The sequence below is a fragment of the Podarcis liolepis genome, assembly GCF_965112155.1.
Source record: "Podarcis liolepis genome assembly, chromosome: 2".
NCBI classification, from domain to species: domain Eukaryota; kingdom Metazoa; phylum Chordata; class Lepidosauria; order Squamata; family Lacertidae; genus Podarcis; species Podarcis liolepis.
This window is the reverse complement of record NC_139555.1, coordinates 5069312-5089493: the sequence shown is the minus strand read 5'-3', so window position 1 is coordinate 5089493 and position 20182 is coordinate 5069312. Positions and strand designations below refer to the sequence as shown.

Sequence of the window (20182 nt, the reverse complement as noted above, 5' to 3'; positions counted from 1 at the left end):
AAGCTCACTGGGTCATTTGGCAAGACTGTCAAACCTGTAAGGATAAAACAGAGGCGTTAGGGGAGAGACCATGGATGCCAGCTTGGAGGAAATGTGAGGTGATGATACTACTGTTGTTGTTGGCATTCATCTGTCTTGAACCTCACTGATGTTGTCCAACGGAAAGCAGAGCAAGACATCCAGAACCAGCTGGGTTGCCAGAAGGAGGCAGACAGGATGCCATCCAACTGTCTTAGGGACTCCACTCTGGATTTGTGTAGGGTTTACTTCATAGCCTTTTCTTCTCCTGAAGATATCCCACAAGGCAGAGGAGGTTTAGGACCAGAGTTTTCCTTCTCCTAGATGGACTACCTTCCCAGGTGGATGAGCCCCATCCATCCCTCACTTTCCTCTACAGCAGAAACTGCCTTCTTGGCCACTGGAGGCACTTTTGATTTCATCCACCCAATCCACTAGAGCCTGTTTTCGCATGCAGGGGAAATCCCTAATCCACTAAGCTTGGAGACCCATTGGCTACCCTCACCAGTCAAAGCTGTTTCCCAGGGTGTGGCCGCTGTCACTTGCTGACAGCTTCTGGGAGCTGCAGGTGAGAGCTTTGTGCAGGGTGGGGACCAAAGGCGGACAACTACCCCAGAAGGAGAACGGCCAGAGGTAGGTGTCCCCCACCGGAGATACTACCCATCCCCTAACGCCACTACTACTAATACAGTGGTACCTCGGGATGCGAACGGGATCCGTTCTGCAGCCCTGTTCGCATCCTGAACAGAACGTAAGATGCGACAGCACGTCTGCGCGGGTCGCGTTTTGCCGCTTCCACGCATGCACATGACGTCATTTTGACCGTCTGCGCATGCGCGAGCGGCAAAACCTGGAAGTAACGCGCTCCATTACTTCTGGGTCGCAGCGGAGTGCAACCCAAAAATACTTATCCTGAAGCATATTTATCCCAAGGTATGACTGTACAGTATCAGGGGTGTGTAGCGCGAGGTGTGTGCCAGGGGGGCTATGACCCTGGGCGCACAATTTGGAAGGGGAGCGAACCAGGCACCCCCATGCAAGAGATCAGAGCATGATCCAGGCCGGTGCTCTTCTCCGCCCACCAAGGGCCATGTCAGTGTGAGGCAAGGCAGGTAAGGAGGCACCTGGCTTTGGGGAGGAGACGGGAGGGCTCTAGGACCCTGTGAGACCCTCAGGCCTCCTTCCCAAAGCCCAGCCCTAAATCTTCCCCTCTGTCTGCACAATGCAGTCACTGCATCACAGTTCTGTATCTTATTTTGAGGACTTTCGTGCTTACTTAATAAGTCATATCAATATATTATTTGCCAAGTAAATCATTATTGTAAATAAACATCAATAAGAACTAGTTTGAGAATAAAGTATATTTATATCTCCACCCAGACTCTGTTTCATTGGTCTCATTTGACTCCTGCAGGGCCATTAGACTCAAACATTATCCATGAGTTGCCAGTTAATTTAGGATATTTTATTTTTTTAATTACTTATGTGTTGCATTTATATCCCACTTTTCCCTCAAAGAAGCTGAAAGTGGCCTACACGGTTCTCCGCATCCTCGCAACAACCAGCCTGTGAGGTAAATTAGGCTGAGAGGCGGTGAGTAGCCCAAGGTCACCCAGAGAGCTTCATGGTAAACTGAGGACTTGAACCCTGTTCTCCCAGGTCCTAGTCTGACACTCTAACCACTACACCACACTGCAAATGTATGCAGTGGGAACACACATTTATTGCTGAAAACTATGGTCTAAACCACAGAGCCTAGGACTTGCCGATCAGAAGGTCGGCAGTTCGAATCCCCGCGACGGGGTGAGCTCCCGTTGCTCGGTCCCCGCTCCTGCCCACCTAGCAGTTCGAAAGCATGTCAAGGTGCAAGTAGATAAATAGGTACCACTCGGGCGGGAAGGTAAACGGCATTTCCGTGTGCTGCTCTAGTTCGCCAGAAGCGGCTTAGTCATGCTGGCCACGTGACCCGGAAGCTGTACGCCGGCTCCCTCGGCCAGTAAAGCGAGATGAGTGCCACAACCCCAGAGTCGGCCACGACTGAACCTAACGGTCAGGGGTCCCTTTACCTTTACCTTTATCCCTGTTACATGGAACCTCCTGCCAGGTTATGAACTATGGACTGTGCATGAACTGGGGTAGCCCTATGTTTGGTGCTTCAAGAAAAATGAAAAATCTTCACCTTCCACTCTGTAAATGGATCAACAAGGTGCGTTCCCTGTCCTGGTTTGAAGTCACTGGTCCTGACATGAGTGCAGGAGGACACTCAAGGGCTTCCCTTGAGGTTCATGTCCAGTAGCTGCCTGTTTAGGTCTCCCTGCTTCTCTCTTTCAGTGGTCTGAACCATCGCCCCTTTCCTTGTATTCCTTCTCTATATTTCCTGTTTGCTTCTCCTCTCTGTGCTGATTCATTGGTGTATTTTGTCCATTTGCAACACTTGCATCGAATACACACATAATATTTTAAAAGTGTGTGTAATGGCTGCATAGGAAGGGTAATGGATACAATTGGCGCTTGCTTATCTGCCCGACCCTCTCTCCCTTCCCAGAATAAATATTTAAAGTGGCACAAGAGAAACGTGTGCATTTGGATCTGTCCGGCTGTTGCCATTCAATATCCACACTAAGCCCAAGATTCAAAGGAGTTGTCAACACATTGGCTTATGATATGTGTGCAGCACATCTGTAGCCACTCCCCCCATGATGCACTGACATATATCCCCAGCCACCCCCCCTTCAGGACGTGCACGGTAAGCCTTCAACCCTAATCATATTTACTTGCAAGTATTTAAGTCCTGTTCAAACAAGGGAACTTCTCATTAAGCAGTTTGCCTCTAAGTGTTGCAAATGGAAAGTCACAACCAGACTTGGAATTTTTATAGCAGGAGGCAATATCTCCCGGTCCCCTCAATAAACAGCCACTCAATGTGTCGTCACCCTCTTTGGACCCCCATCCTCTAGCGACGACAGAAGAACCATCGAATCGCACTTTGCTCAGAGTCACGACAAGCTGTCAAATTCAAGAAGGTTAAAAAGAAAAGGCCATTCCCATGTCAGGGAATACTCTGGACTCATTAGCGCAGATGAGACACATTAGTACACAGCCAGGCCTGCTGATATATGAGCTGTATGAATGTGTTGCATTTAGCGCATGTGTGCCCTGGAGATTTGACTTTTGTTGCTGGAGAGGCTCTGATGTTCCAGTCAGAATCACAGCTCGACAAGAAGGCCCAGTAGCATACCTTAGGTCAGCCTTCCCCAACCAGGTGCCCTCCACAGCTGTGCTGGTTAGGGCTGATGAGAGAGTTAGAGGGCACCAAGCTGGTGAAGGCTGCATTATCATTAATATTATTAATGATATAAGCATTTGCACACTTCATGTTAATACATGTATTTTTTCTAAAACAGTTGTTGGTTAGAGGACTGCAAAGCGAATTCCACAGAACTCTGAATTTTGAAGGCTGCGTTACAGCTCACGTACCATTTTGGGAAGTGTGAATTAGGTTTACTTTAAAATCAATATCAAACCGATCCTTCCCCAGATAAACAGCATGGTTGCCATGCTTCTCATTTCAGGAAATAGCAACTCCAGGCATACGTAACCGTCTTTATGGGAAGGTTGAGTCCCACTTGCTTTCTTGACTCTCATCTCACTGTTTGCCCTCCACCAACCTCCAGCTCACGGCCCCAAAAATCTAACCATTTTCACTCTGCTTCACTTCCCCAGTGACAAAGTGGAGTAGGTGCAATTCATATCCTTTCTTGGACTGATGAGTTTTGTGAATGAGTATAAACACCCAAACCATAAAAGGCTTCTCTTTTGTACAGTGGTACCTCGGGTTAAGTACTTAATTCATTTCGGAGGTCCGTTCTTAACCTGAAGCACCACTTTAGCTAATGGGGCCTCCCGCTGCTGCCGTGCCGCCGGAGCACAATTTCTGTTCTTATCCTGAAGCAAAGTTTTTAACCCGAGGTACTATTTCTTGGTTAGCGGAGTCTGTAACCTGAAGCGTATGTAACCTGAAGCGTATGTAACCCGAGGTACCACTGTATTAGCTTGGCTTCCATAATGTGGGGGGAACTGCTTTCTCCCTAGCACAGGAAAGGCCACCTCACTGGTTAATGCAAACAATTCAGGTTGATGAAATGGCCTGTTATTACAAACCTCCTGGATTCATTCTGTCACATGAAACACATTCTGCAAGAACTAGGGAAGGGTTAGGGCCCCGGGGCAGTATATTTTGGAGTCGGACAAATGCATCCCCCCTCTTGCATTGCACTTCAGAGTCTCCACCCACCCAAGCAGGGACCTTCAGCCTACCTTATGATCAGGCCAGCCTTAGGCTGGGTTCCAGCTCCAGCCTACCCATGGATGCACTGCTTAGCCTTGGGAGAAAACACTTTGCATCTCTCTGATCGACCCGTCAAGGGCAACAGTCCTGCTAAGTGTGGTGGGGTACTGCTGCTGCTCACCTGACCTTTGGGAGGTAACATTTCTGCTGCTTACTAGGAGGTAGAGGGTTGAGGCAGAAGGGAGGTTGGTGCGGCACAAACACACCATCAGGAATCCTGGATTGGCTTCAATCGTGCATTTGCACTGTGCCAGCTCACCCCTCCTGCAATGCAACTGACTGGAGATCAGGTGAGCAGGGCCAGCCCATCACACCACCTGTGACAGGTCCTCAGTCCTTGGATCCTTGGCAGGTGCCTGGCCACGCTGATGCGTATTAAATTGTGCATTAGTTAGAAAAATAAATAACATATTGCTGACATGTAAGGAAATATGATGAAGCAAACACTGCAAAGCACCTTGCAGTTTGCACTTAAATAAGGTGGCCAGGTGGAAAAGAAGGCAGGACTTCTGCACCTTTAAGAGTTGTCTGGAAGAATTTCAGCAGGTGTGGCTCGTTATGCAAGCCACACCTGCAGAAATCTTCTCTTCTACACCCTTCAGGAATCTGGCTCTCTTTTTGTATCTACCCAGCCTGGTTTAATCCCCAATAAACCAGAACTACAGCTCAGACCTGCAGACATCATGTTTTCTTTTCTTTTTTGGGTAAAAAAAGAACTACATCTCCCAGCATGCAATGCACCAGCTGCTTCTAAGGCAACAGCCTCCGCCCGCAAGACTGTCATCTCAGCAGCCCATCTATAGGCAAAAAAGCTCGAGTGCTTTCCTTCCTAGCTTTGCACAGGAGAGGAGGGATCGGGGAAACCCCGCCCACTCCTGTCTCTTGAAAAATGCAGCCTCTGCTTAGCATAACGTCGATCCATTTTTGCTGCTCGCCAGCCAATCGGGGGCGAGTGCCTGCGTGCTGACCTCAGAGCCCAACCCGCAGAAAGACTTTGCACACGTTCAGGGCGGAAGGAGGGAAGCGTCAGAGCGCCAGGCGAGAGGAACTGCCAGCAGCCCGAATCATGGTGGGTGCTTTGTGGCGGATTTGAGCGCGGCGGGAGGGGCGCGGCGGGGGGATCCAGGCTGTGCGGTTAGGATCCAGCCAAAGCAAGGGACCTGGATCTGGGGACTGCTGTTTTTATTCTGAGCCCAGGACCCGCGGGGGGTCACCTTGGGGGATGGCCGGGCTCGGCGGGGAGCCGGCAGCAGCAGCAGCAGCAGCAAGTCCAGGCGCGCCCCAGAAGTTGCCAAGGGGGTCCTTGCGGGCAGAAACGCGCGCTCTCGCGCCCCCTGAACTTCCTTGCTGCTGTTCTCTCTCCGCCACTCCCAAATAGTAATCGGCTTTTCTCTGATTTCCTTCGCAGTGTGACTTCTCGGAAGACCAGACCGCCGGTAGGTGCCCGCATCTCTTTCCGGGCGCTCCCACTTTGGGCACCACTTGGGAACCCCGAGGGCGGCGGCGGCGGCGGGTCAGGGCTTCATTTTTAAACGTCGAAATCCTAAGGTTTAAACCGTGGGCGCCCTAGATCTGCTGAGGAGCCTGATTTGGGGCTTATGACTCTTTCCCCCCCACCCCTCTCTCTCCTTCTAGCTGCTCTTTATCCCTCCTACCCACCTCTCCATCACAACCCCGCAATGGTGAGTTCGTGTGTGGACAAAAGCCAGCCCCGTGTTAACTAGCACGTTCCCGGCCTCCTTGCTAATACACCCTTCCGCGTCTCCCTCCTCGCGGGGAGTTGTGTATTTGAGCTTTGTGAAGCTAGGCCTCTGTGTGTGTGTGTGTGTGTGTGTGTGTGTGTGTGTGTGTGTGTGTTTGTGTCTGAAGCCGGCTGCTCGAATGGAGCCTTTCTCCAAAGTTGTCCGTCCCCCCCGGCCCAACCCTTTTGCATGGGAATTCATTGGACTTCAGGTCGGCGCCGCCGCCCGCTTGATGGCTCATGCATGATGCATTTCCTGGTTCGGGAAAGGACCCACCCAGATCCCCTCCCGGCCGCTGCGCGGGGCAAAGGCCAGCTCCGCTTTTGCGCGCCGGCGGGATCTGGGAATCGCCGGGGCGCGAGTTGACCCGGGCAGCCCGGAGCCGGAGGAGCCGGTCGCGGCTTCTCCGGTTGTGCAGCAGCAGGATGCGCGATTGGGCAAGGCGGGTGGAAATGGCTGCTTGCTTTCCCTCCTCTTGCGCCGCGCGGTTGGTGCCCGGCAGGCGGCCAGACTTCAGCCGGGGCGGGATCTTTCCCGCGGGCCGCGCAAGAGGAAGCCTCTGCCCCCCCCCCCGGTTTGCAGGAGCGGACCAGCAAAAGATGGGCGCCGGGATTGTGTTCTCTTGGTTTCCTTATATGGGCAAGAAACTCATTTCGGAGCAGCCCGGGCTGGGAGCTGCTGCTGCTGCTGCATTGGTACATTCCAGCCCGGATCCCAGGCGCTCGGAGGCCAAGGAGGAGAGATTCCTCTTGGCAGGGGTGGCGGGGGGGGGGGGCCGAGCAGCAGCAGCTCTGTGGCTGCAGCTTAGTTCACATCCCCGTCGGAAGCAAGCGGGGAGGCTCCATTAGGGCTAATATAGTTGTGTATTTGGAGAGGAGTTGCCTGGCAGCTCTGAGCCCCAAAGCTTCCTTCCCGCAAGGGTTGCAGCTGATGCTTGCATGTTTTGTGTGCGCATGATTTGAGACTAAGGCCGGCGAGGGGATCTGTGGTTTTCCTAATTTTAGACTTACTCTGAGGTTTTGTGTTCCAAGCTGAATCCACCTACATGCTGGTTATAGTTTTGAGGGGAGTTTAGTTGCAACTAATGTCCCAGGTGCTTAGTGTTACAAATGGAGCTTCCTTTTTTATTTGGAGAAACCTTTTATTTACCGCCTTGTGTTTGCCCAAGGTGCTTTGCAACCATGAAATACCATTTTGGTACAATAAACTGAGAACACTAAAACTAAAACTCAAAACTAATAACATAACAGTTAAAATAATTTAAAATCCATATCTTCTGTTACTATAGGCTGTGTCACCGTTTATTATTTCTAAGCATTTATAATCTTCTTTCCTTGAACGTTTAATTCCTTAATAAAGAGGTAACCATATAAAAAAATTATAGAAACCACAAGACCAAGTCCAATAAAAAACCCAAGTTAACAGCTCTACCATAAAACAAAGCAAGCTAAGCTGCAGTGACAACAATTCAATTTTCCAATTGTTGGGATAGGAACTAAGCCACAAGTCAGTTCAGATGGCTTGATGTAATAGACTCAAATTGCTTTTGCTTCGAATCATAGTCATAGAATTGTGGAGTTGGAAGGGACCTCAAGGGTCATCTAGTCCAACCCCCTGCAATTCGGGGATCCTTTTGCCCAACATGGGGTTCAAACCCACAACCCTGAGATGAAGAATCTCATGCTCTAGTGACCGAGGGCTGGTTTGCATTCTGGCTGCTGTATTTTGGACTTAGTGCAGTTTCTGTACAGTCTTCAAGGGCAGCCTTATGTGCTACATGTTGCAGGAGTCTCATCTGGACATGTGTAATCTTGCAGCTTTGGAAAAAATGTTCCGGACTCGAGAGAGGCTGTAGCTCAGTGTTTGCAAGTAAAAGGCCCTAAGATCAATCCTCGACATCTCCAGTTAATTGGATGCACGTGTATCTTTCATCACACCATCTCTGCACATATATGAAAAAAGGAGGCTGGGGGAGCATAAAATGGCACCCCCACAAAGAACAACATTCGTGCCCTTTCCTCCTGGTTTAAAAGTGAACAATCACTAAATGGCTCCAGAAAAGGGAGTGATAGAGGAAGCTCTAGGGATATAGGAAACTGCCTTACGCTGGGTGAGAATGTTGGTCTTTCTAGCTCAGGATTGCCTACACTGACTGGCAGTGACTCTACAGGGATTCAGGAAGGGGACAGGGAGATGCCACAGGGTTCGCACTTGGGACTTTCTGTAGGCAGAAGCTGACGCTCCATCTCTGAGCTGCAGCTTTCCCCACCCCCTTCATCCGGGCCGTGATTATCCTTTCTGGTATCTTCTGCCAAGCAGGACAAGGCTTGTGGTTCTCTCTGGGTCACACACTTCCCCTTTGCTAATCCTTGTCTGGTACAAATGAGATCCTGCTTCTAGCCTAGGTGGCATTGCCACAGTTGTCCTGGGCTGAGTCCTTTGCCAGCCTTCCAAAGGCGGGGGTGACCCTGGCGCTTCCTGCTGGGTGGGAGGCTTTGAGGTAATAAACACGCAAGCATATTCAGCTGAACGTCCAGAGCAATTAGCTGCTTTGGAATTTGTGGCTAGGCAAAAGCATCATTGGAAGCGGATGGGGATAATCTCTCTAAAACAGGTCTTCAGTCTGGGTAGGGCAGACAAGGCACTGCAGTATGCGAAAATATTGTCTCCTCCCCACCCCCTGATTTGCTACCACTTAAGCCCCACTGGTGTACCCTTGCATACAACTATATATTAAGTGTGGACCCCACCCCCCATTAAAATCCTCTGCTGTTAGGGGTCTTGTGCGAACTCACATAAGCAACTTTTTGAATTCCAGAAGCTGTATGCTCTGGGGGAACAGGGTGCAGTGGGGTGCTCAAGTGTTTGGGGAGAGTGGTTGCCTGCCCACAATTGGCAGTGGACCCAAAATTGACTCCTGCCCCACACTGGTGAGCTGAGCTGGCCTGAGAGAAGCAGCAGCAGCAGCTATATGGTGGTCTGCAGTCTGAACCAACAAGTCAGTGGAGATTGGTGTAATATGAGTCAAATAGTTTTGGTTTGTTTGCATTCTGGCGGCTGCATTTTTGCACCTGTTGTAGTTTCTGTAGTCTTCAAGGACTGCCTCCTGTTGTAACGCTGCAGTAGTCTAATTTGGAATTATTTCAAGGTAGGTGTAAGCTTGCAGCTTTTGAAAAAGCGTTCCACAATTAGGAGAGGCCATAGCTGAGTGCTGAAAGGCCATGAAACCACTCCTTGACATCTCCAGTTTATTGGATGCGTGTTTATCACACGCTCCCTCCCATGTCATCCTCTCAGCTTAAAAGTGAAACATCATTCAGGTGGTTCATGAGCTGTCCATAGGACAACTAGACTTCATACAGCCCCAGAAATGTTCTCAAACTTACCCAGCTTTCTCTGCACATGGAATAATTAATATTCTGTATGAGATCTTGATACAGTGGTACCCCGCAAGACGAATGCCTCGCAAGACGGAAAACCCGCAAGACGAAAGGGTTTTCTGTTTTGGAGGCGCTTCGCAAGACGAATTTCCCTATGGGCTTGCTTCGCAAGAAGAAAGCCCATAGGGAAATCTCCGGGGACCTCTTTTAAATGCTGGTGGTGGGGAGCAAAGCCTTTCCCCCCCCCCTCCGGCCTTCAGAAGAGGTCCAGGAAGGCCGGCGGGGGCCGAAAGGCTTTGCTCCCCACCGCCAGCATTTTAAAAGCAGTCCGGGATAGCAGGGAAGTGCTTCCCGCTATCGCGGACGGCTTTTGAAGGCAGGCGGGGGGTAGCAAAGACTTTCGCCCCCCGCCCGCCTTCAGAAATGGTCCTGGACCTCTTCTGAAGGCGGGCGGGGGGCGAAAGTCTTTGTCCCCCCTGCCTGCCTTCCCAGGGGCTTTTACATCGCCCCGGACAGCGGAGAAGTCCTCCGCTGTCCCGGGGTTTTTTAAAATGCTGGGGGTGGGAAGAAAAGCCCTTGTCCCCCCCCCCAGCCTTCAGAAGAGGTCGGGGGACAGACTGTCCCCGGACCTGATCTGAAGGCGGTTTCCATAGGAACGCATTAATTGATTTTCAATGCATTCCTATGGGAAACCGTGCACCGCAAGACGAAAAACTCGCAAGAAGAAAAAACTTGCGGAACGAATTAATTTCGTCTTGTGAGGCACCACTGTATCAGAAACTGCTAATGGGCACAAATGTAATGAAATAGGAATACAAACAAATTAATGCTTGAGTGCTGTTAACCTTCCTGGCCGTTGCATTGGTGACATCAGCTTGGCTGTCCAAGGTGGGCAGGGCAAGATCTGATAAAGGTGGACTCAACAGGGGCTACAGATTCCATGTTCTTCTAAAACTCTACTACTTGTACAATGGCACAGTCCTTTCAGCATCTGACCCAAGTGGACTGTAAGCTATGGAAGCTAATTTTCTTAGAGCCGTATAAAATTAGGCCGGATCCAACTAAACAGGAGCCAGCGCATGGACTCCTGCTAGTTCGATGGTGCTTTCTACCCTCCCCTCGTGAACCCCAGTTGACTTGGGGGGACGAGACCCTCAGAATAGCATGTGGAGAGAGAAGAGGAGAGATTGTGCTGCCAGGCAGTTGCACCCCTTGTTGCTACCAAGACACTTCCCCCCCCCTTCAAATATCTGTCTTTCTGGGGTATATAGCCACATTCTCTGATCATTCCTGTCTGTCCTTGTCTTTCTATACAGATCTTGTTACTTTTTAAGGCTCCAGTTTCTTTGTGCCTGAAGAAACTAGATCCTGCTTGGTGAAGAAACCGGCTGTGCCTTAAATGGAAGATTATCTAGCTGCCTGGTTAATAGGAAGGTTGAATTCTAGGCTCCTGCAAGCAGTGGTGTAGGAAGGGGGGGTGTGGGCCGCACGGGTGTCATCCTGAGGGGGAGTGACATTTGGCGCGTGTGCCGTTCCCCCTGCTCCCAGCCGGAGGAGGCAGGCAGACAGGCAGGCAGGGGAGAGTCCCGCTGTGTCCGGTGGCATTCATGCCTAGGGAAGGGGCATCTTATTGTAGCCTGAAAATATGTGGGAGAATTGTGTGGGTGCAAGTAGGCTGTCTTTAAAAAAAGGAGACACAAGAAACAGCCTCTGCTTTAGGAAATACACATCTTAAGGTTTGTTTTGGGTTTTATGCTGGGGGCGGGTGGAGGATATGAAAGGAATATGTGGCTTGGTGGCTTGTCCACTCCCTCCCCCCAGTTGTTTTGCGTCTTACCTCTTCACCTTCTGTGACTCCCTGCAGAGTTCAAGGAGGCTTTCCAGCTGTTTGACAGAACTGGAGATGGGAAGATCCTGTACAGCCAGTGTGGCGATGTCATGAGAGCCCTGGGCCAGAATCCTACCAATGCTGAAGTCATGAAAGTTCTGGGGAACCCCAAAAGCGATGGTGAGTGGGCCCTTTTATGGGAGCAGTTTTGGGGGGCAAAGGGTCTCTGTTCTGTCCGGAGTGAAAGGTCCCTGATCAGTGTGTGGTTCAAACGGAGACCACTTGGCTTTTATAGTCGAATCTGCAAACTTGGCTGCTAGTTTTTTTAAAAAGAGTTTTCCTATGCATTAGGCTAGCAATTGCGTGGACAAAAACCTGCCTGGTCATTTGCCCACAACTCAGAGCAAGACTCCCAGTGCAAGAGTGTGGGCCGTTGGCACCCCAGCTCTTTGTTTACTTTTGCCAACAAAATGAGCAAATTTTGTGAACTTACACAGCTCACAAAATGCAGCTATTCTTTATCACAGATCCTGCATCTAGATGAAGTAAGAATATAAGAAGAATCCTGCAGGATTAGGCCAGTCGCCCATCTATTTCAGCATCCAGTACTCCCAGCAGGCCCTGACCGCAACGGTGCTGTTCCCACTTGTGGCGTCCAGCAACTGGAATACAGAAGCAAAGTGCCTCCCCACAGGGGAGACCCAGGGCCGTGGGGGGGGGGGGGGCAGGAGCCCTTGACAGCCTTATCCTCCATGAATTTGTCTAATCCCCTGTTCAAGCCATCCAAGTTGGTGGCTGTCACTGCGAACTTGTGGGAACCAGTTTTAGTTTAATGATGTGCTGGGATGGTTCTCAACGTGTGGGTCCCCAGATGTTGTTGGGCTACAACTCGCATCATCCCTGAGCTCTGGCCTTGCTAGCTAGGGGTGATGGGAGTTGTAGTTCAACAACATTTGGGGACCCACAGGTTGAGAAAGGCTGTGCTGGGTGAAGCAGTGCTTCTTTTGGGCTGCCCTGAATCTTCCAGAATTCAGCTTCATTTGGATGGCCCTGAGTTCTAGTATCATCAGAGAGGGAGGGGAAATGTCCACCTTCCCATCTGCTTTCTCTCAGGCCATGCATTCATAATCTTAATGCACCTAAGTTCTGAAGGCCAGAGGCCAGCCTAGAAAAGGAGCAAGCGAGAGAGGCAAACGTCTAGACTCCCCCCCCCTCAATCCTCTGGGGCCACAATCCATCTATGATGCCTTGTCTCCCCACCCACTTTGTCCTTTTTTCACAGAAATGAATGTAAAGACCCTGAGCTTTGAGCAGTTCCTGCCCATGATGCAGACCATCGCCAAGAACAAGGATCAAGGCTGCTTTGAGGATTATGTGGAGGGGCTGAGGGTCTTCGACAAGGAGGGCAACGGGACGGTCATGGGAGCAGAGATACGCCATGTGCTTGTCACCCTAGGTATGGCTGGAGAAGACGTGGTCACGTTCAGGGCTGTTTCTAAGCTTGGCAGCTGAGAGAATTCATTCCTGACTTGCTTGGTTCTCCAGACGCTTTTCAAAAGTGTACTGTGGTGCCAAATTGGGTCTGAAGGCATGATTTCAACTCATAATGCTGAAAGAACCTGAAAAAACACCTGCCTCTCTAACTTATAGACGTCGATCTTGCAGAATAAAGTAGCTGGAATTCTTATACTGCAGTCCTATGCATAACTGCTTGGAACTCGAATTGTGTGTCTGGATTGCAGTCAACTCTCCTATCGTGTGTGTATGTGTACGTGTATGCATGCGCAGTGTGGAAGAATTCACTGCTACAGAATTCCTGCAGCAAAGCGTCTATGGCCTTGGCCAAACCCATGGATGGGAGACTGCTGCGATCCTCATGTGTGATCAGGATACAAGATACTGGTTTTTCAAATTAATGTTCCCTTTTAATCGCTTGCCCCATTGAATGGACGCTCTTGGGTTATTAGCAGCAGATTGCTATTAACACAATCTCCCCCCTTTGTGTGTTGTCTGGGCATTGGTGTGCATCAATCCTTGAGTATTTTTGCTGGGCCCATGCATGCCCTGTTAGAGGAGAGAGAAGCCCTGATCCAAAGTGAGCTTGTCACTTGACTCCTTTAGTGGGATGAGTGCACAAAGAGGGCTGCCTCTCCCATAGAACCGTTTTCTCCTTCCACCTCAGAGGTGTCTTTCCCCCAGGACCTCTTCTGCATGTACGCTGCTGCTTGAACATTCCCCATTAATTGCAAGACAGTATTAGAAGACGGCTGTGCATGTTCCAGTGAACATTTACTTGACTTTCCAAACTTGCATTCCATTCGCAGCCTGTACAAAAGTTCTGCTGGTCACGCCAGCCAGTAATTCACCCCCAACCCCACTCACTTGCCCAGATTTCCTTTTTGTGACTCTTTAAACCAGGGTGTGTTCTGCTTGTTGCTTGTGATCCATTTTGTTAAGGGCGTTGCTGGGTCTTCCCTGGGTTTGCAACCTTAGCCAAACCTCCTCAGATCAACCTACTTTTCCTGCAGGGGAGAAGATGACCGAGGAAGAAGTAGAGATGCTTGTGGCCGGCCATGAAGACAGCAATGGCTGCATTAACTATGAAGGTGAGGGACAGAGATGGTGGTGGCTTCTCGGTTGCTGTGCGCTGGTCTTGCGAGGAGGGGGTCCTGCCATCTTCCTCCGTGCTAGATAGATGAGGAAGAACTTAGCGTTGGCGTGACTATATAGCGCCTGGTCTGGCGCTTCTTTCGGTTAGACATTTTCTCATGTCTAAATGAAGAGAACATCACGTACAGAGCTCTGGTCTAATCTAACACTATGCAGGTATTCAGTTGGGGAGACTTGGGTGTGTGTGTGACATCTGTGCAGGCCCTCCTGTCCTTTGGTTCATCTAGTGAGCCATCCTCGTTCCTCATTTCTGTATATGTGTGCACACCTGTGTTGCAGTTCCGGAGGGTTCACGTCTGCCATGCTTGCATTCCATTGCTTCGTGTCGTCATGGGGAGCCTGTAGGTAACCTGTTCAGTCGGAAAGAGTGATGTGTGCCATTTAGCTTTTTGGGGTGATTGGGGGGGCGGGGGTGGGTTTCCCTGTCTGCGACGGAGTCTTTTGCAGCAAAGGCTCTCCTGACTGCATGAACACTTCAGGCAGGTTGTGCAGATAGCAACTCACAAAGACCGCAAGATCTCCTAAGGTGGTAGTGTGTATGTGAGCCTCGAATGGGCTGGGGTGTGTCTTTTATGTCCATGTGTCCAGTTTTGTTTGTTCATTTGTTTGATCAATTTTGATGTTTCTTCCTTTCTACAGCATTTGTGAGACACATCTTATCAGGGTGAATTCGAACGGGGTACGCCTCCTCCAAACCTACCTTATTATATACCTTATATATTTTTAACAGCCTCCTTTTTTTTGTTGACCTAAAAAAAAGGAAGATTTTTGTTGGCGCTCTTTATTGTTACTTTCCCCATCCTTCTTGTTCAGCATCTTCCTCCGTTTCTCCCCATCTTCCAGCATGTCTCTGCATGTAGCTGACTCTCTGTAATCTGAGCAAGGGTGTCTGGGGGAAAGAGGCAGCTCGGGTTGGCTAAAGCAAGACTGTGCCTGTGTAACCTCACAGTTGTGGGGCAGGGATGCCGGTGGCAGCAGGAGGAGCAGCTTAATTGTAGCAGTGATGAGAGTCACAAACTTGGATCTGTGTCGTCCCCCCCGTTGTTGAGTACTAGGGCCAGTGTTAGAAACTCGGTTATATAAGCTAATTGCCAAAAGGCACCTTAAACCTAGGTTTCGGTTGCCACAGTGGAATGTCTAGGCACCATTTTTTTGCAGTTAAGATTTATTATTATTAATAATAATAATTAATAATATATTAGTTACATTGCTATAATGCTTTATTTCTTAAAGGAAAAAGCAGTTTACATTAAAACATCAGATAAAACAATCCAGAATAAAATTCAAGCTTCAAGGAAAATATTTTGGATCCTTCTCTGATATTTTGCTTTCCCCTTATTTATTTGCCTACTAAATTTATATAGCTGTTCCATAGCAGAAGTACTCTAGGAAGCCAGGGTGGTGTAGTGGTCAAGAGTGTTGGACTATGACCTGGAAGGGTTCAAATCCCCCCTCAGTCATGAAGCTCACTGGCTGACCTTGGGCCAGTCACAGTCTCTGAACCTACCTCACAGGGTCGTTGTAGGGATTAACTGAGGAGGGAGGTGAACCATGTACTCCTTGGAGGAAAAGGTGGGCTATAAATGCAATAAATAAGCTCTTCTGCTTACCTGCTGGAGGGGGCAGCCAGATGGGGTGTCCGTTGCCAACCTGGCACCCAGAGATCTCCCCATGGTCGAAATTGGACTGACGCCAGTCACAAAACACGCCTGGCGCCTGGGGAATTTTGAACACTGACTGGGGCCTTTCGGTTTGGTGTGGAGATCTGGATCTGGTTGGTTGGCCAGATTCTTACCTTCCCTATTGGCTGTGGGCCCTCCCACCTGTCAGTTTGCCTGATACTATATTTATTATTTCTTAAATTTGTATACTGCTCTTCATCCCTAGATCTCAGGGTGGTTCACAAGTGATACCACAGTGAGGGGAAGGGACGTGGGTGGCGCTGTGGTCTGAAACACTGAGCCTCTTAGGCTTGCCCAATCAGAAGGTCGGCGGTTTGAATCCGTGCGATGGGGTGAACTCCCCTTGCTCTGTCCCAGCTCCTGTCAACGTAGCAGTCCAAAAGCATACCAGTACAAGTAGATAAATAGGTACCACTGTGGCGGGAAGGTAAACAGCATTTCTGTGCGCTCTGGCTTCTGTCATAGTGTTCTGTTATGCCAGAAGCAGTTTAGTCCTGCTGGCTACATGACCCGGAAAGCTGTCTGGACTAACGCTGGCTCCCTCGGCCTGAAGGACCGCATTTGACTGGACTTAACCGTCCAGGGGTCATTTACCTTTTACCTTCCCTACCACAGTGAGAGCAGGTGTCCTGTTTTGGTCCACAGGCTTTGAATTCATCTGCGCAGTCAAAGGCATCACGCTTTGCAGGCGCTGACAATTGGCTGATTGTCAGCGTTTGCAAAGGGCTTTGCACAGGTGCCCAACCTCCTTTTGGCCCAGCTGCATCTGTACCTGCCCGTAGGTAGGGCTTGTGGACTGAACACATAGGTGCTGCTTCACATACTGTTGTAGATGAGACTGGGGACATTTTCAGTCTGTGTTTCTGCTCAAAAAGTGAAGCTGGACGGAGGCCTTGGAGACCAGGTTCTGGTCCAGGTGTGGGGAACCTGTTGGCCCACCAGTTGCTGACTTTGGCCATGCTGGCCGAGGCTGATGAGAGTTGCAGTTCAGCAACATGCAGAAGGCCAGAGGTTCCCTGGTCTGATCTGTTTCCCTGCTTGACACAGGAGACAGTTAGTACTTCCCCAAGACATGTCTATCCAGCCTTTGCATGAATACCTCCAGGAAGGGGTGGTGGTGGTCCCCAGCCACTCTACCCCTCCCTTTGCCCCTTTTTGTGACAGCTCTTTGGGGTTCCCTTGCACTTGTGCACTCCTGCTTGTTTTCTCTTCAGTAGACACCCCAAATTCCACCAGACTTCCCTGCCCATTTACCTGTCTTCCTCTTTGGGCCCTGGCTCCCATCCCAGGATGAGGCTAGCAAGCAGCCCAATTATGGGGATGCTCTTTTTCCTCGCTCCAGGTCTGGTTGCTTAGGCTCCTTTCTCTCCCTCTCATGGGGAGAGAACATGCGCAAGTGGCAACAGCAGACGTCGTGGCCCAGGGATGCTGTCACTTTTGGTGGGTGGGGCTTGGTGGGTTGTTTTTGGGAGCTTTTGTACTGGAGCAGAGTAGAATGTGAGCCTGCCTAGAAGCCTTCTAGTCAAACTTGTCTTGGTTTGCTGGTAGTTGGGTCTGGAATGGTGCTATGGCTGCAGCCCCAATGTGGGCACCTGCCTGTAGCCTCCGTCTGAGAAGAGTCTTGTGGTTTCCAGGCTAGAGCTGATTGTGTTCACAGTACTGCTACAAACCTTTCCCTCCCTCACATGGTGTTGGTTTTTATAATAGAAGGTGGTATTTTGAGTCACTCTTCTGAGATAGCAGAGCTCTATAAGTCTCTGAATGAAGCCTTATGTCTAAACCTATAGACCCCGTGGTCCTCAAGGGCACACAGCATGGAAAAAAAACCCAAGATCATGATGATAAAACTATAAATCCTTATATTTCAAGTCATCTGGTTGGTCTGATATTGGTTTAGTGGTGCATCTCTCTCCCTCAGTGCATGCATTTAAAGGATTTGTATTAAATTTTGCAAGAATCGAGGTTGCAGGGAGTGCACAAAAAGAGGAGACTGAAGCAGGGAGATGTTGTACAGCTGAGCAACAGGGGAGGCCCAGTTAAAAAAACAAAACAGTGTGCCACCTTCCCTCACCTTACTGAATAGTGAAGTCTAATCTTGCTTTATTTTTATTTTTTGTAAGCACAAATTGCAGTGGTTTTCAGAGTCTGTACAGAATACATGCAGCCTTAAATAGGAAAAAATGCACCTTTCTTCAATTAATTAAACGCAATTGTTAAATGCAAAAGCAGTTTGGGTTCTGTGGCATGCCACAAAAAGTTGCAGCAAAATGTTTATTGGGGGTGGGCATCCAGTACTTCATTTTTTGGGGCAAAATCTTCCACATAGCTGCTCTCATTGGGCACAGAGTGCATGGAAACCCCTCCAGCTCTTCAGCCCCCATCCTGCCCTCTTGGCAGTGTTTCCACTGGAACTGAAGGTTAATTGGACAGTCTTTCTTTAAGGGCCTGTGCTGTGGCTGCCTGCCTGCCTGCCTGCCTGCCCCTCTTCTCTGCCTAGGTAGGCTCAGTCGGAAAGCTGAGTCCTTTCTCTGCTGTAGCTGAGTGTCTCTCCAACTTTCTCCACTCTGCAGAAAGCAGAGCATCTTCATAGGTTCAACTCCAGAATTCTGATGCCTGGCAACTAGTTTTAGAAATGGCCGTACTTCCTTCTGCCCGTGTTGCCTTCTTGTTTCCTTGTCTCTAGTTGTTTTTACTGATTAAATTATTTGTTAGAAGTGTTCGTTAACAGATGCGAGTGGGACTGGGGTGGGTCATAGATAGAGCCCCCAGGACGTTGGTGCCAGAGAGGGGGGTGGGACTTCTTGTGTGATCCTGTACTGCCGGCAGGGACTGGCTCTAGCCAAAACTCTGTTGGGAAGGGAGTAGAGGGGAAACTAGGCTGTGCTTGTTTGTTTCCTTCGCTAGCCTTTTTCATTTTATGACCAAAAGCCATCTATGCATCCCAAAAAACTGGACACCAGTTTTAGCGTTTCTTGCAGCCGATATAATTAGCTTTGTGCTACTCCTCCGTAATTCCAACGTACACCACAGCACGTAGCTCTACAGCAGCTGATGCCTTCCAGATGTTTTGGAGTACAACTCTGATCAGCCTCACTGTGATCCTGGGGGCTGATGGAAGTTGTAGTCCTAAAGCAGAAGGAGGACACCCAAGTTGCCAAAGGCTGCTGTGTAGAGGAAAGACAGGAAAGCTCCTCATCTAGGGGAAAGATTGTTCGTTGTCATTGCTAACCATGGATTCCCACGTTCTGGCAAGTCCCATTTCCCCCCAGTAGGTTTAGCCTGGTCCTACGTGTTCTGTTTGTGCCTTTCTGACATGGGCTTTATTTTCTCTTCCCAGAGTTGGTGCGGATGGTTCTGAGCGGCTGAAGATCACCTCTAGCTCCTCCCGAGAACCTCTTCCAGTTTATCCTTAAAATGTTTGTGCCTTTTTATCTGTGTCTGAAACTACTTTTGGTTCCCTCTTTCTCCAACCTCTTGGTTTAGTCCTTGAGGCGAGGGCTAAGGAAAGGAAGAAAACAACATTTGTCTGAAGGGGGTGTTCCTGAAGGGCAGGGAAGCAAACTGCTGGCTTGTCTTGCATCACTTTATTTCCAGAAGTGTTCAGCTTATTTCCTCTTGGTTGCTTTAATAAACTGTTCCCAAAAATGTCTTACTAACACTGTGCAGTGTTACTTCTTGAAAACCAAAGTGGCTGCTGGAGTTCAGAGATCTTCAAACAGGGTTTTTCTTGTGATTCTGGTACCTATACTCATCTGAGACAGTTTGAATTGTGTTGGCAGGAACAGTACAGAAAAATGCCGTTAGTAGCACAGAACTAAGTTTTAGCTATAGCTCTTATTTGTTGGACTACATCCTGAGAGACCAGGTTCAAATTCTGACACTTGGCCATGAAGCTTACATACTCTCAGCCTCACCTTTCTTAGAGGGTAGTTGTCAGGAGAAAATGGGGAGAACACAATGTCACCTTAAGGGAAAGGTGGGATGTAAAAAATCTAGAAGACTGAGTGGTATCCAATGAAGTTTTACTCAGAGGAGACACTTTGAAATTAATGAACACGGCTGCATAAAGTTGGGTTGCTGTTACAGGTTCTGCAAAAGCAGTCGTAGCATCTTTGTTCTTGCAACATCTTGCTGCTGCTCAGTAAAACCTAGTAATTCATGGAGTACAGCTTTGATTCCCCTAGAACATATCTCATTAGGGGGCTTTGCCCTGTCAAGGAATAGTCTCCCTAGCCTGCCCTCCTTCACCATTCTTGGAAACAGTGCTACTGTCGTTCTCCATTATTACTACTATTTTTAAATGGCAGGAATTTGAAAAACCAAAACCTGAGCCATTGTTAATGGCCCTTTCCTCAATTAATCCTAGCTGTCAAAATGTGACTGCTTTGAACAGAAGGGCACATTTCCTACTTTTGTAAGCAGCCTAATATGGAAAGGTGCCTGGAGCAGAACCAAATAAAGGCAACTGGGCAAGGCATGTGCACCACAGCAGGATTTGAAGAGAGGGAGGTTTT

The 20182-nt window shown here is 49.3% G+C and overlaps 1 protein-coding gene across 2 annotated transcripts; it reads left to right on the top strand.

The window, feature by feature from the left end:
• The first annotated feature begins 5227 nt into the window (after positions 1–5227).
• On the top strand, positions 5228–19324 carry LOC310698461 (myosin light polypeptide 6). Of its 2 annotated transcripts, XM_083485607.1 has the most exons (7): positions 5239–5435; positions 5775–5802; positions 11353–11496; positions 12599–12772; positions 13845–13922; positions 14626–14665; positions 19006–19324. In XM_083485607.1, the coding sequence occupies exons 1-6, from the start codon at positions 5433–5435 to the stop codon at positions 14652–14654; spliced, it is 456 nt and encodes a 151-aa protein (XP_083341733.1). In that variant the 5' UTR covers positions 5239–5432; the 3' UTR covers positions 14655–14665; positions 19006–19324. The 2 variants fall into 2 exon arrangements, with proteins under 2 accessions (XP_083341734.1, XP_083341733.1); XM_083485608.1 differs by lacking the exon at positions 14626–14665 and having other exon boundaries at positions 5228–5435.
• Positions 19325–20182: the final 858 nt, after the last annotated feature.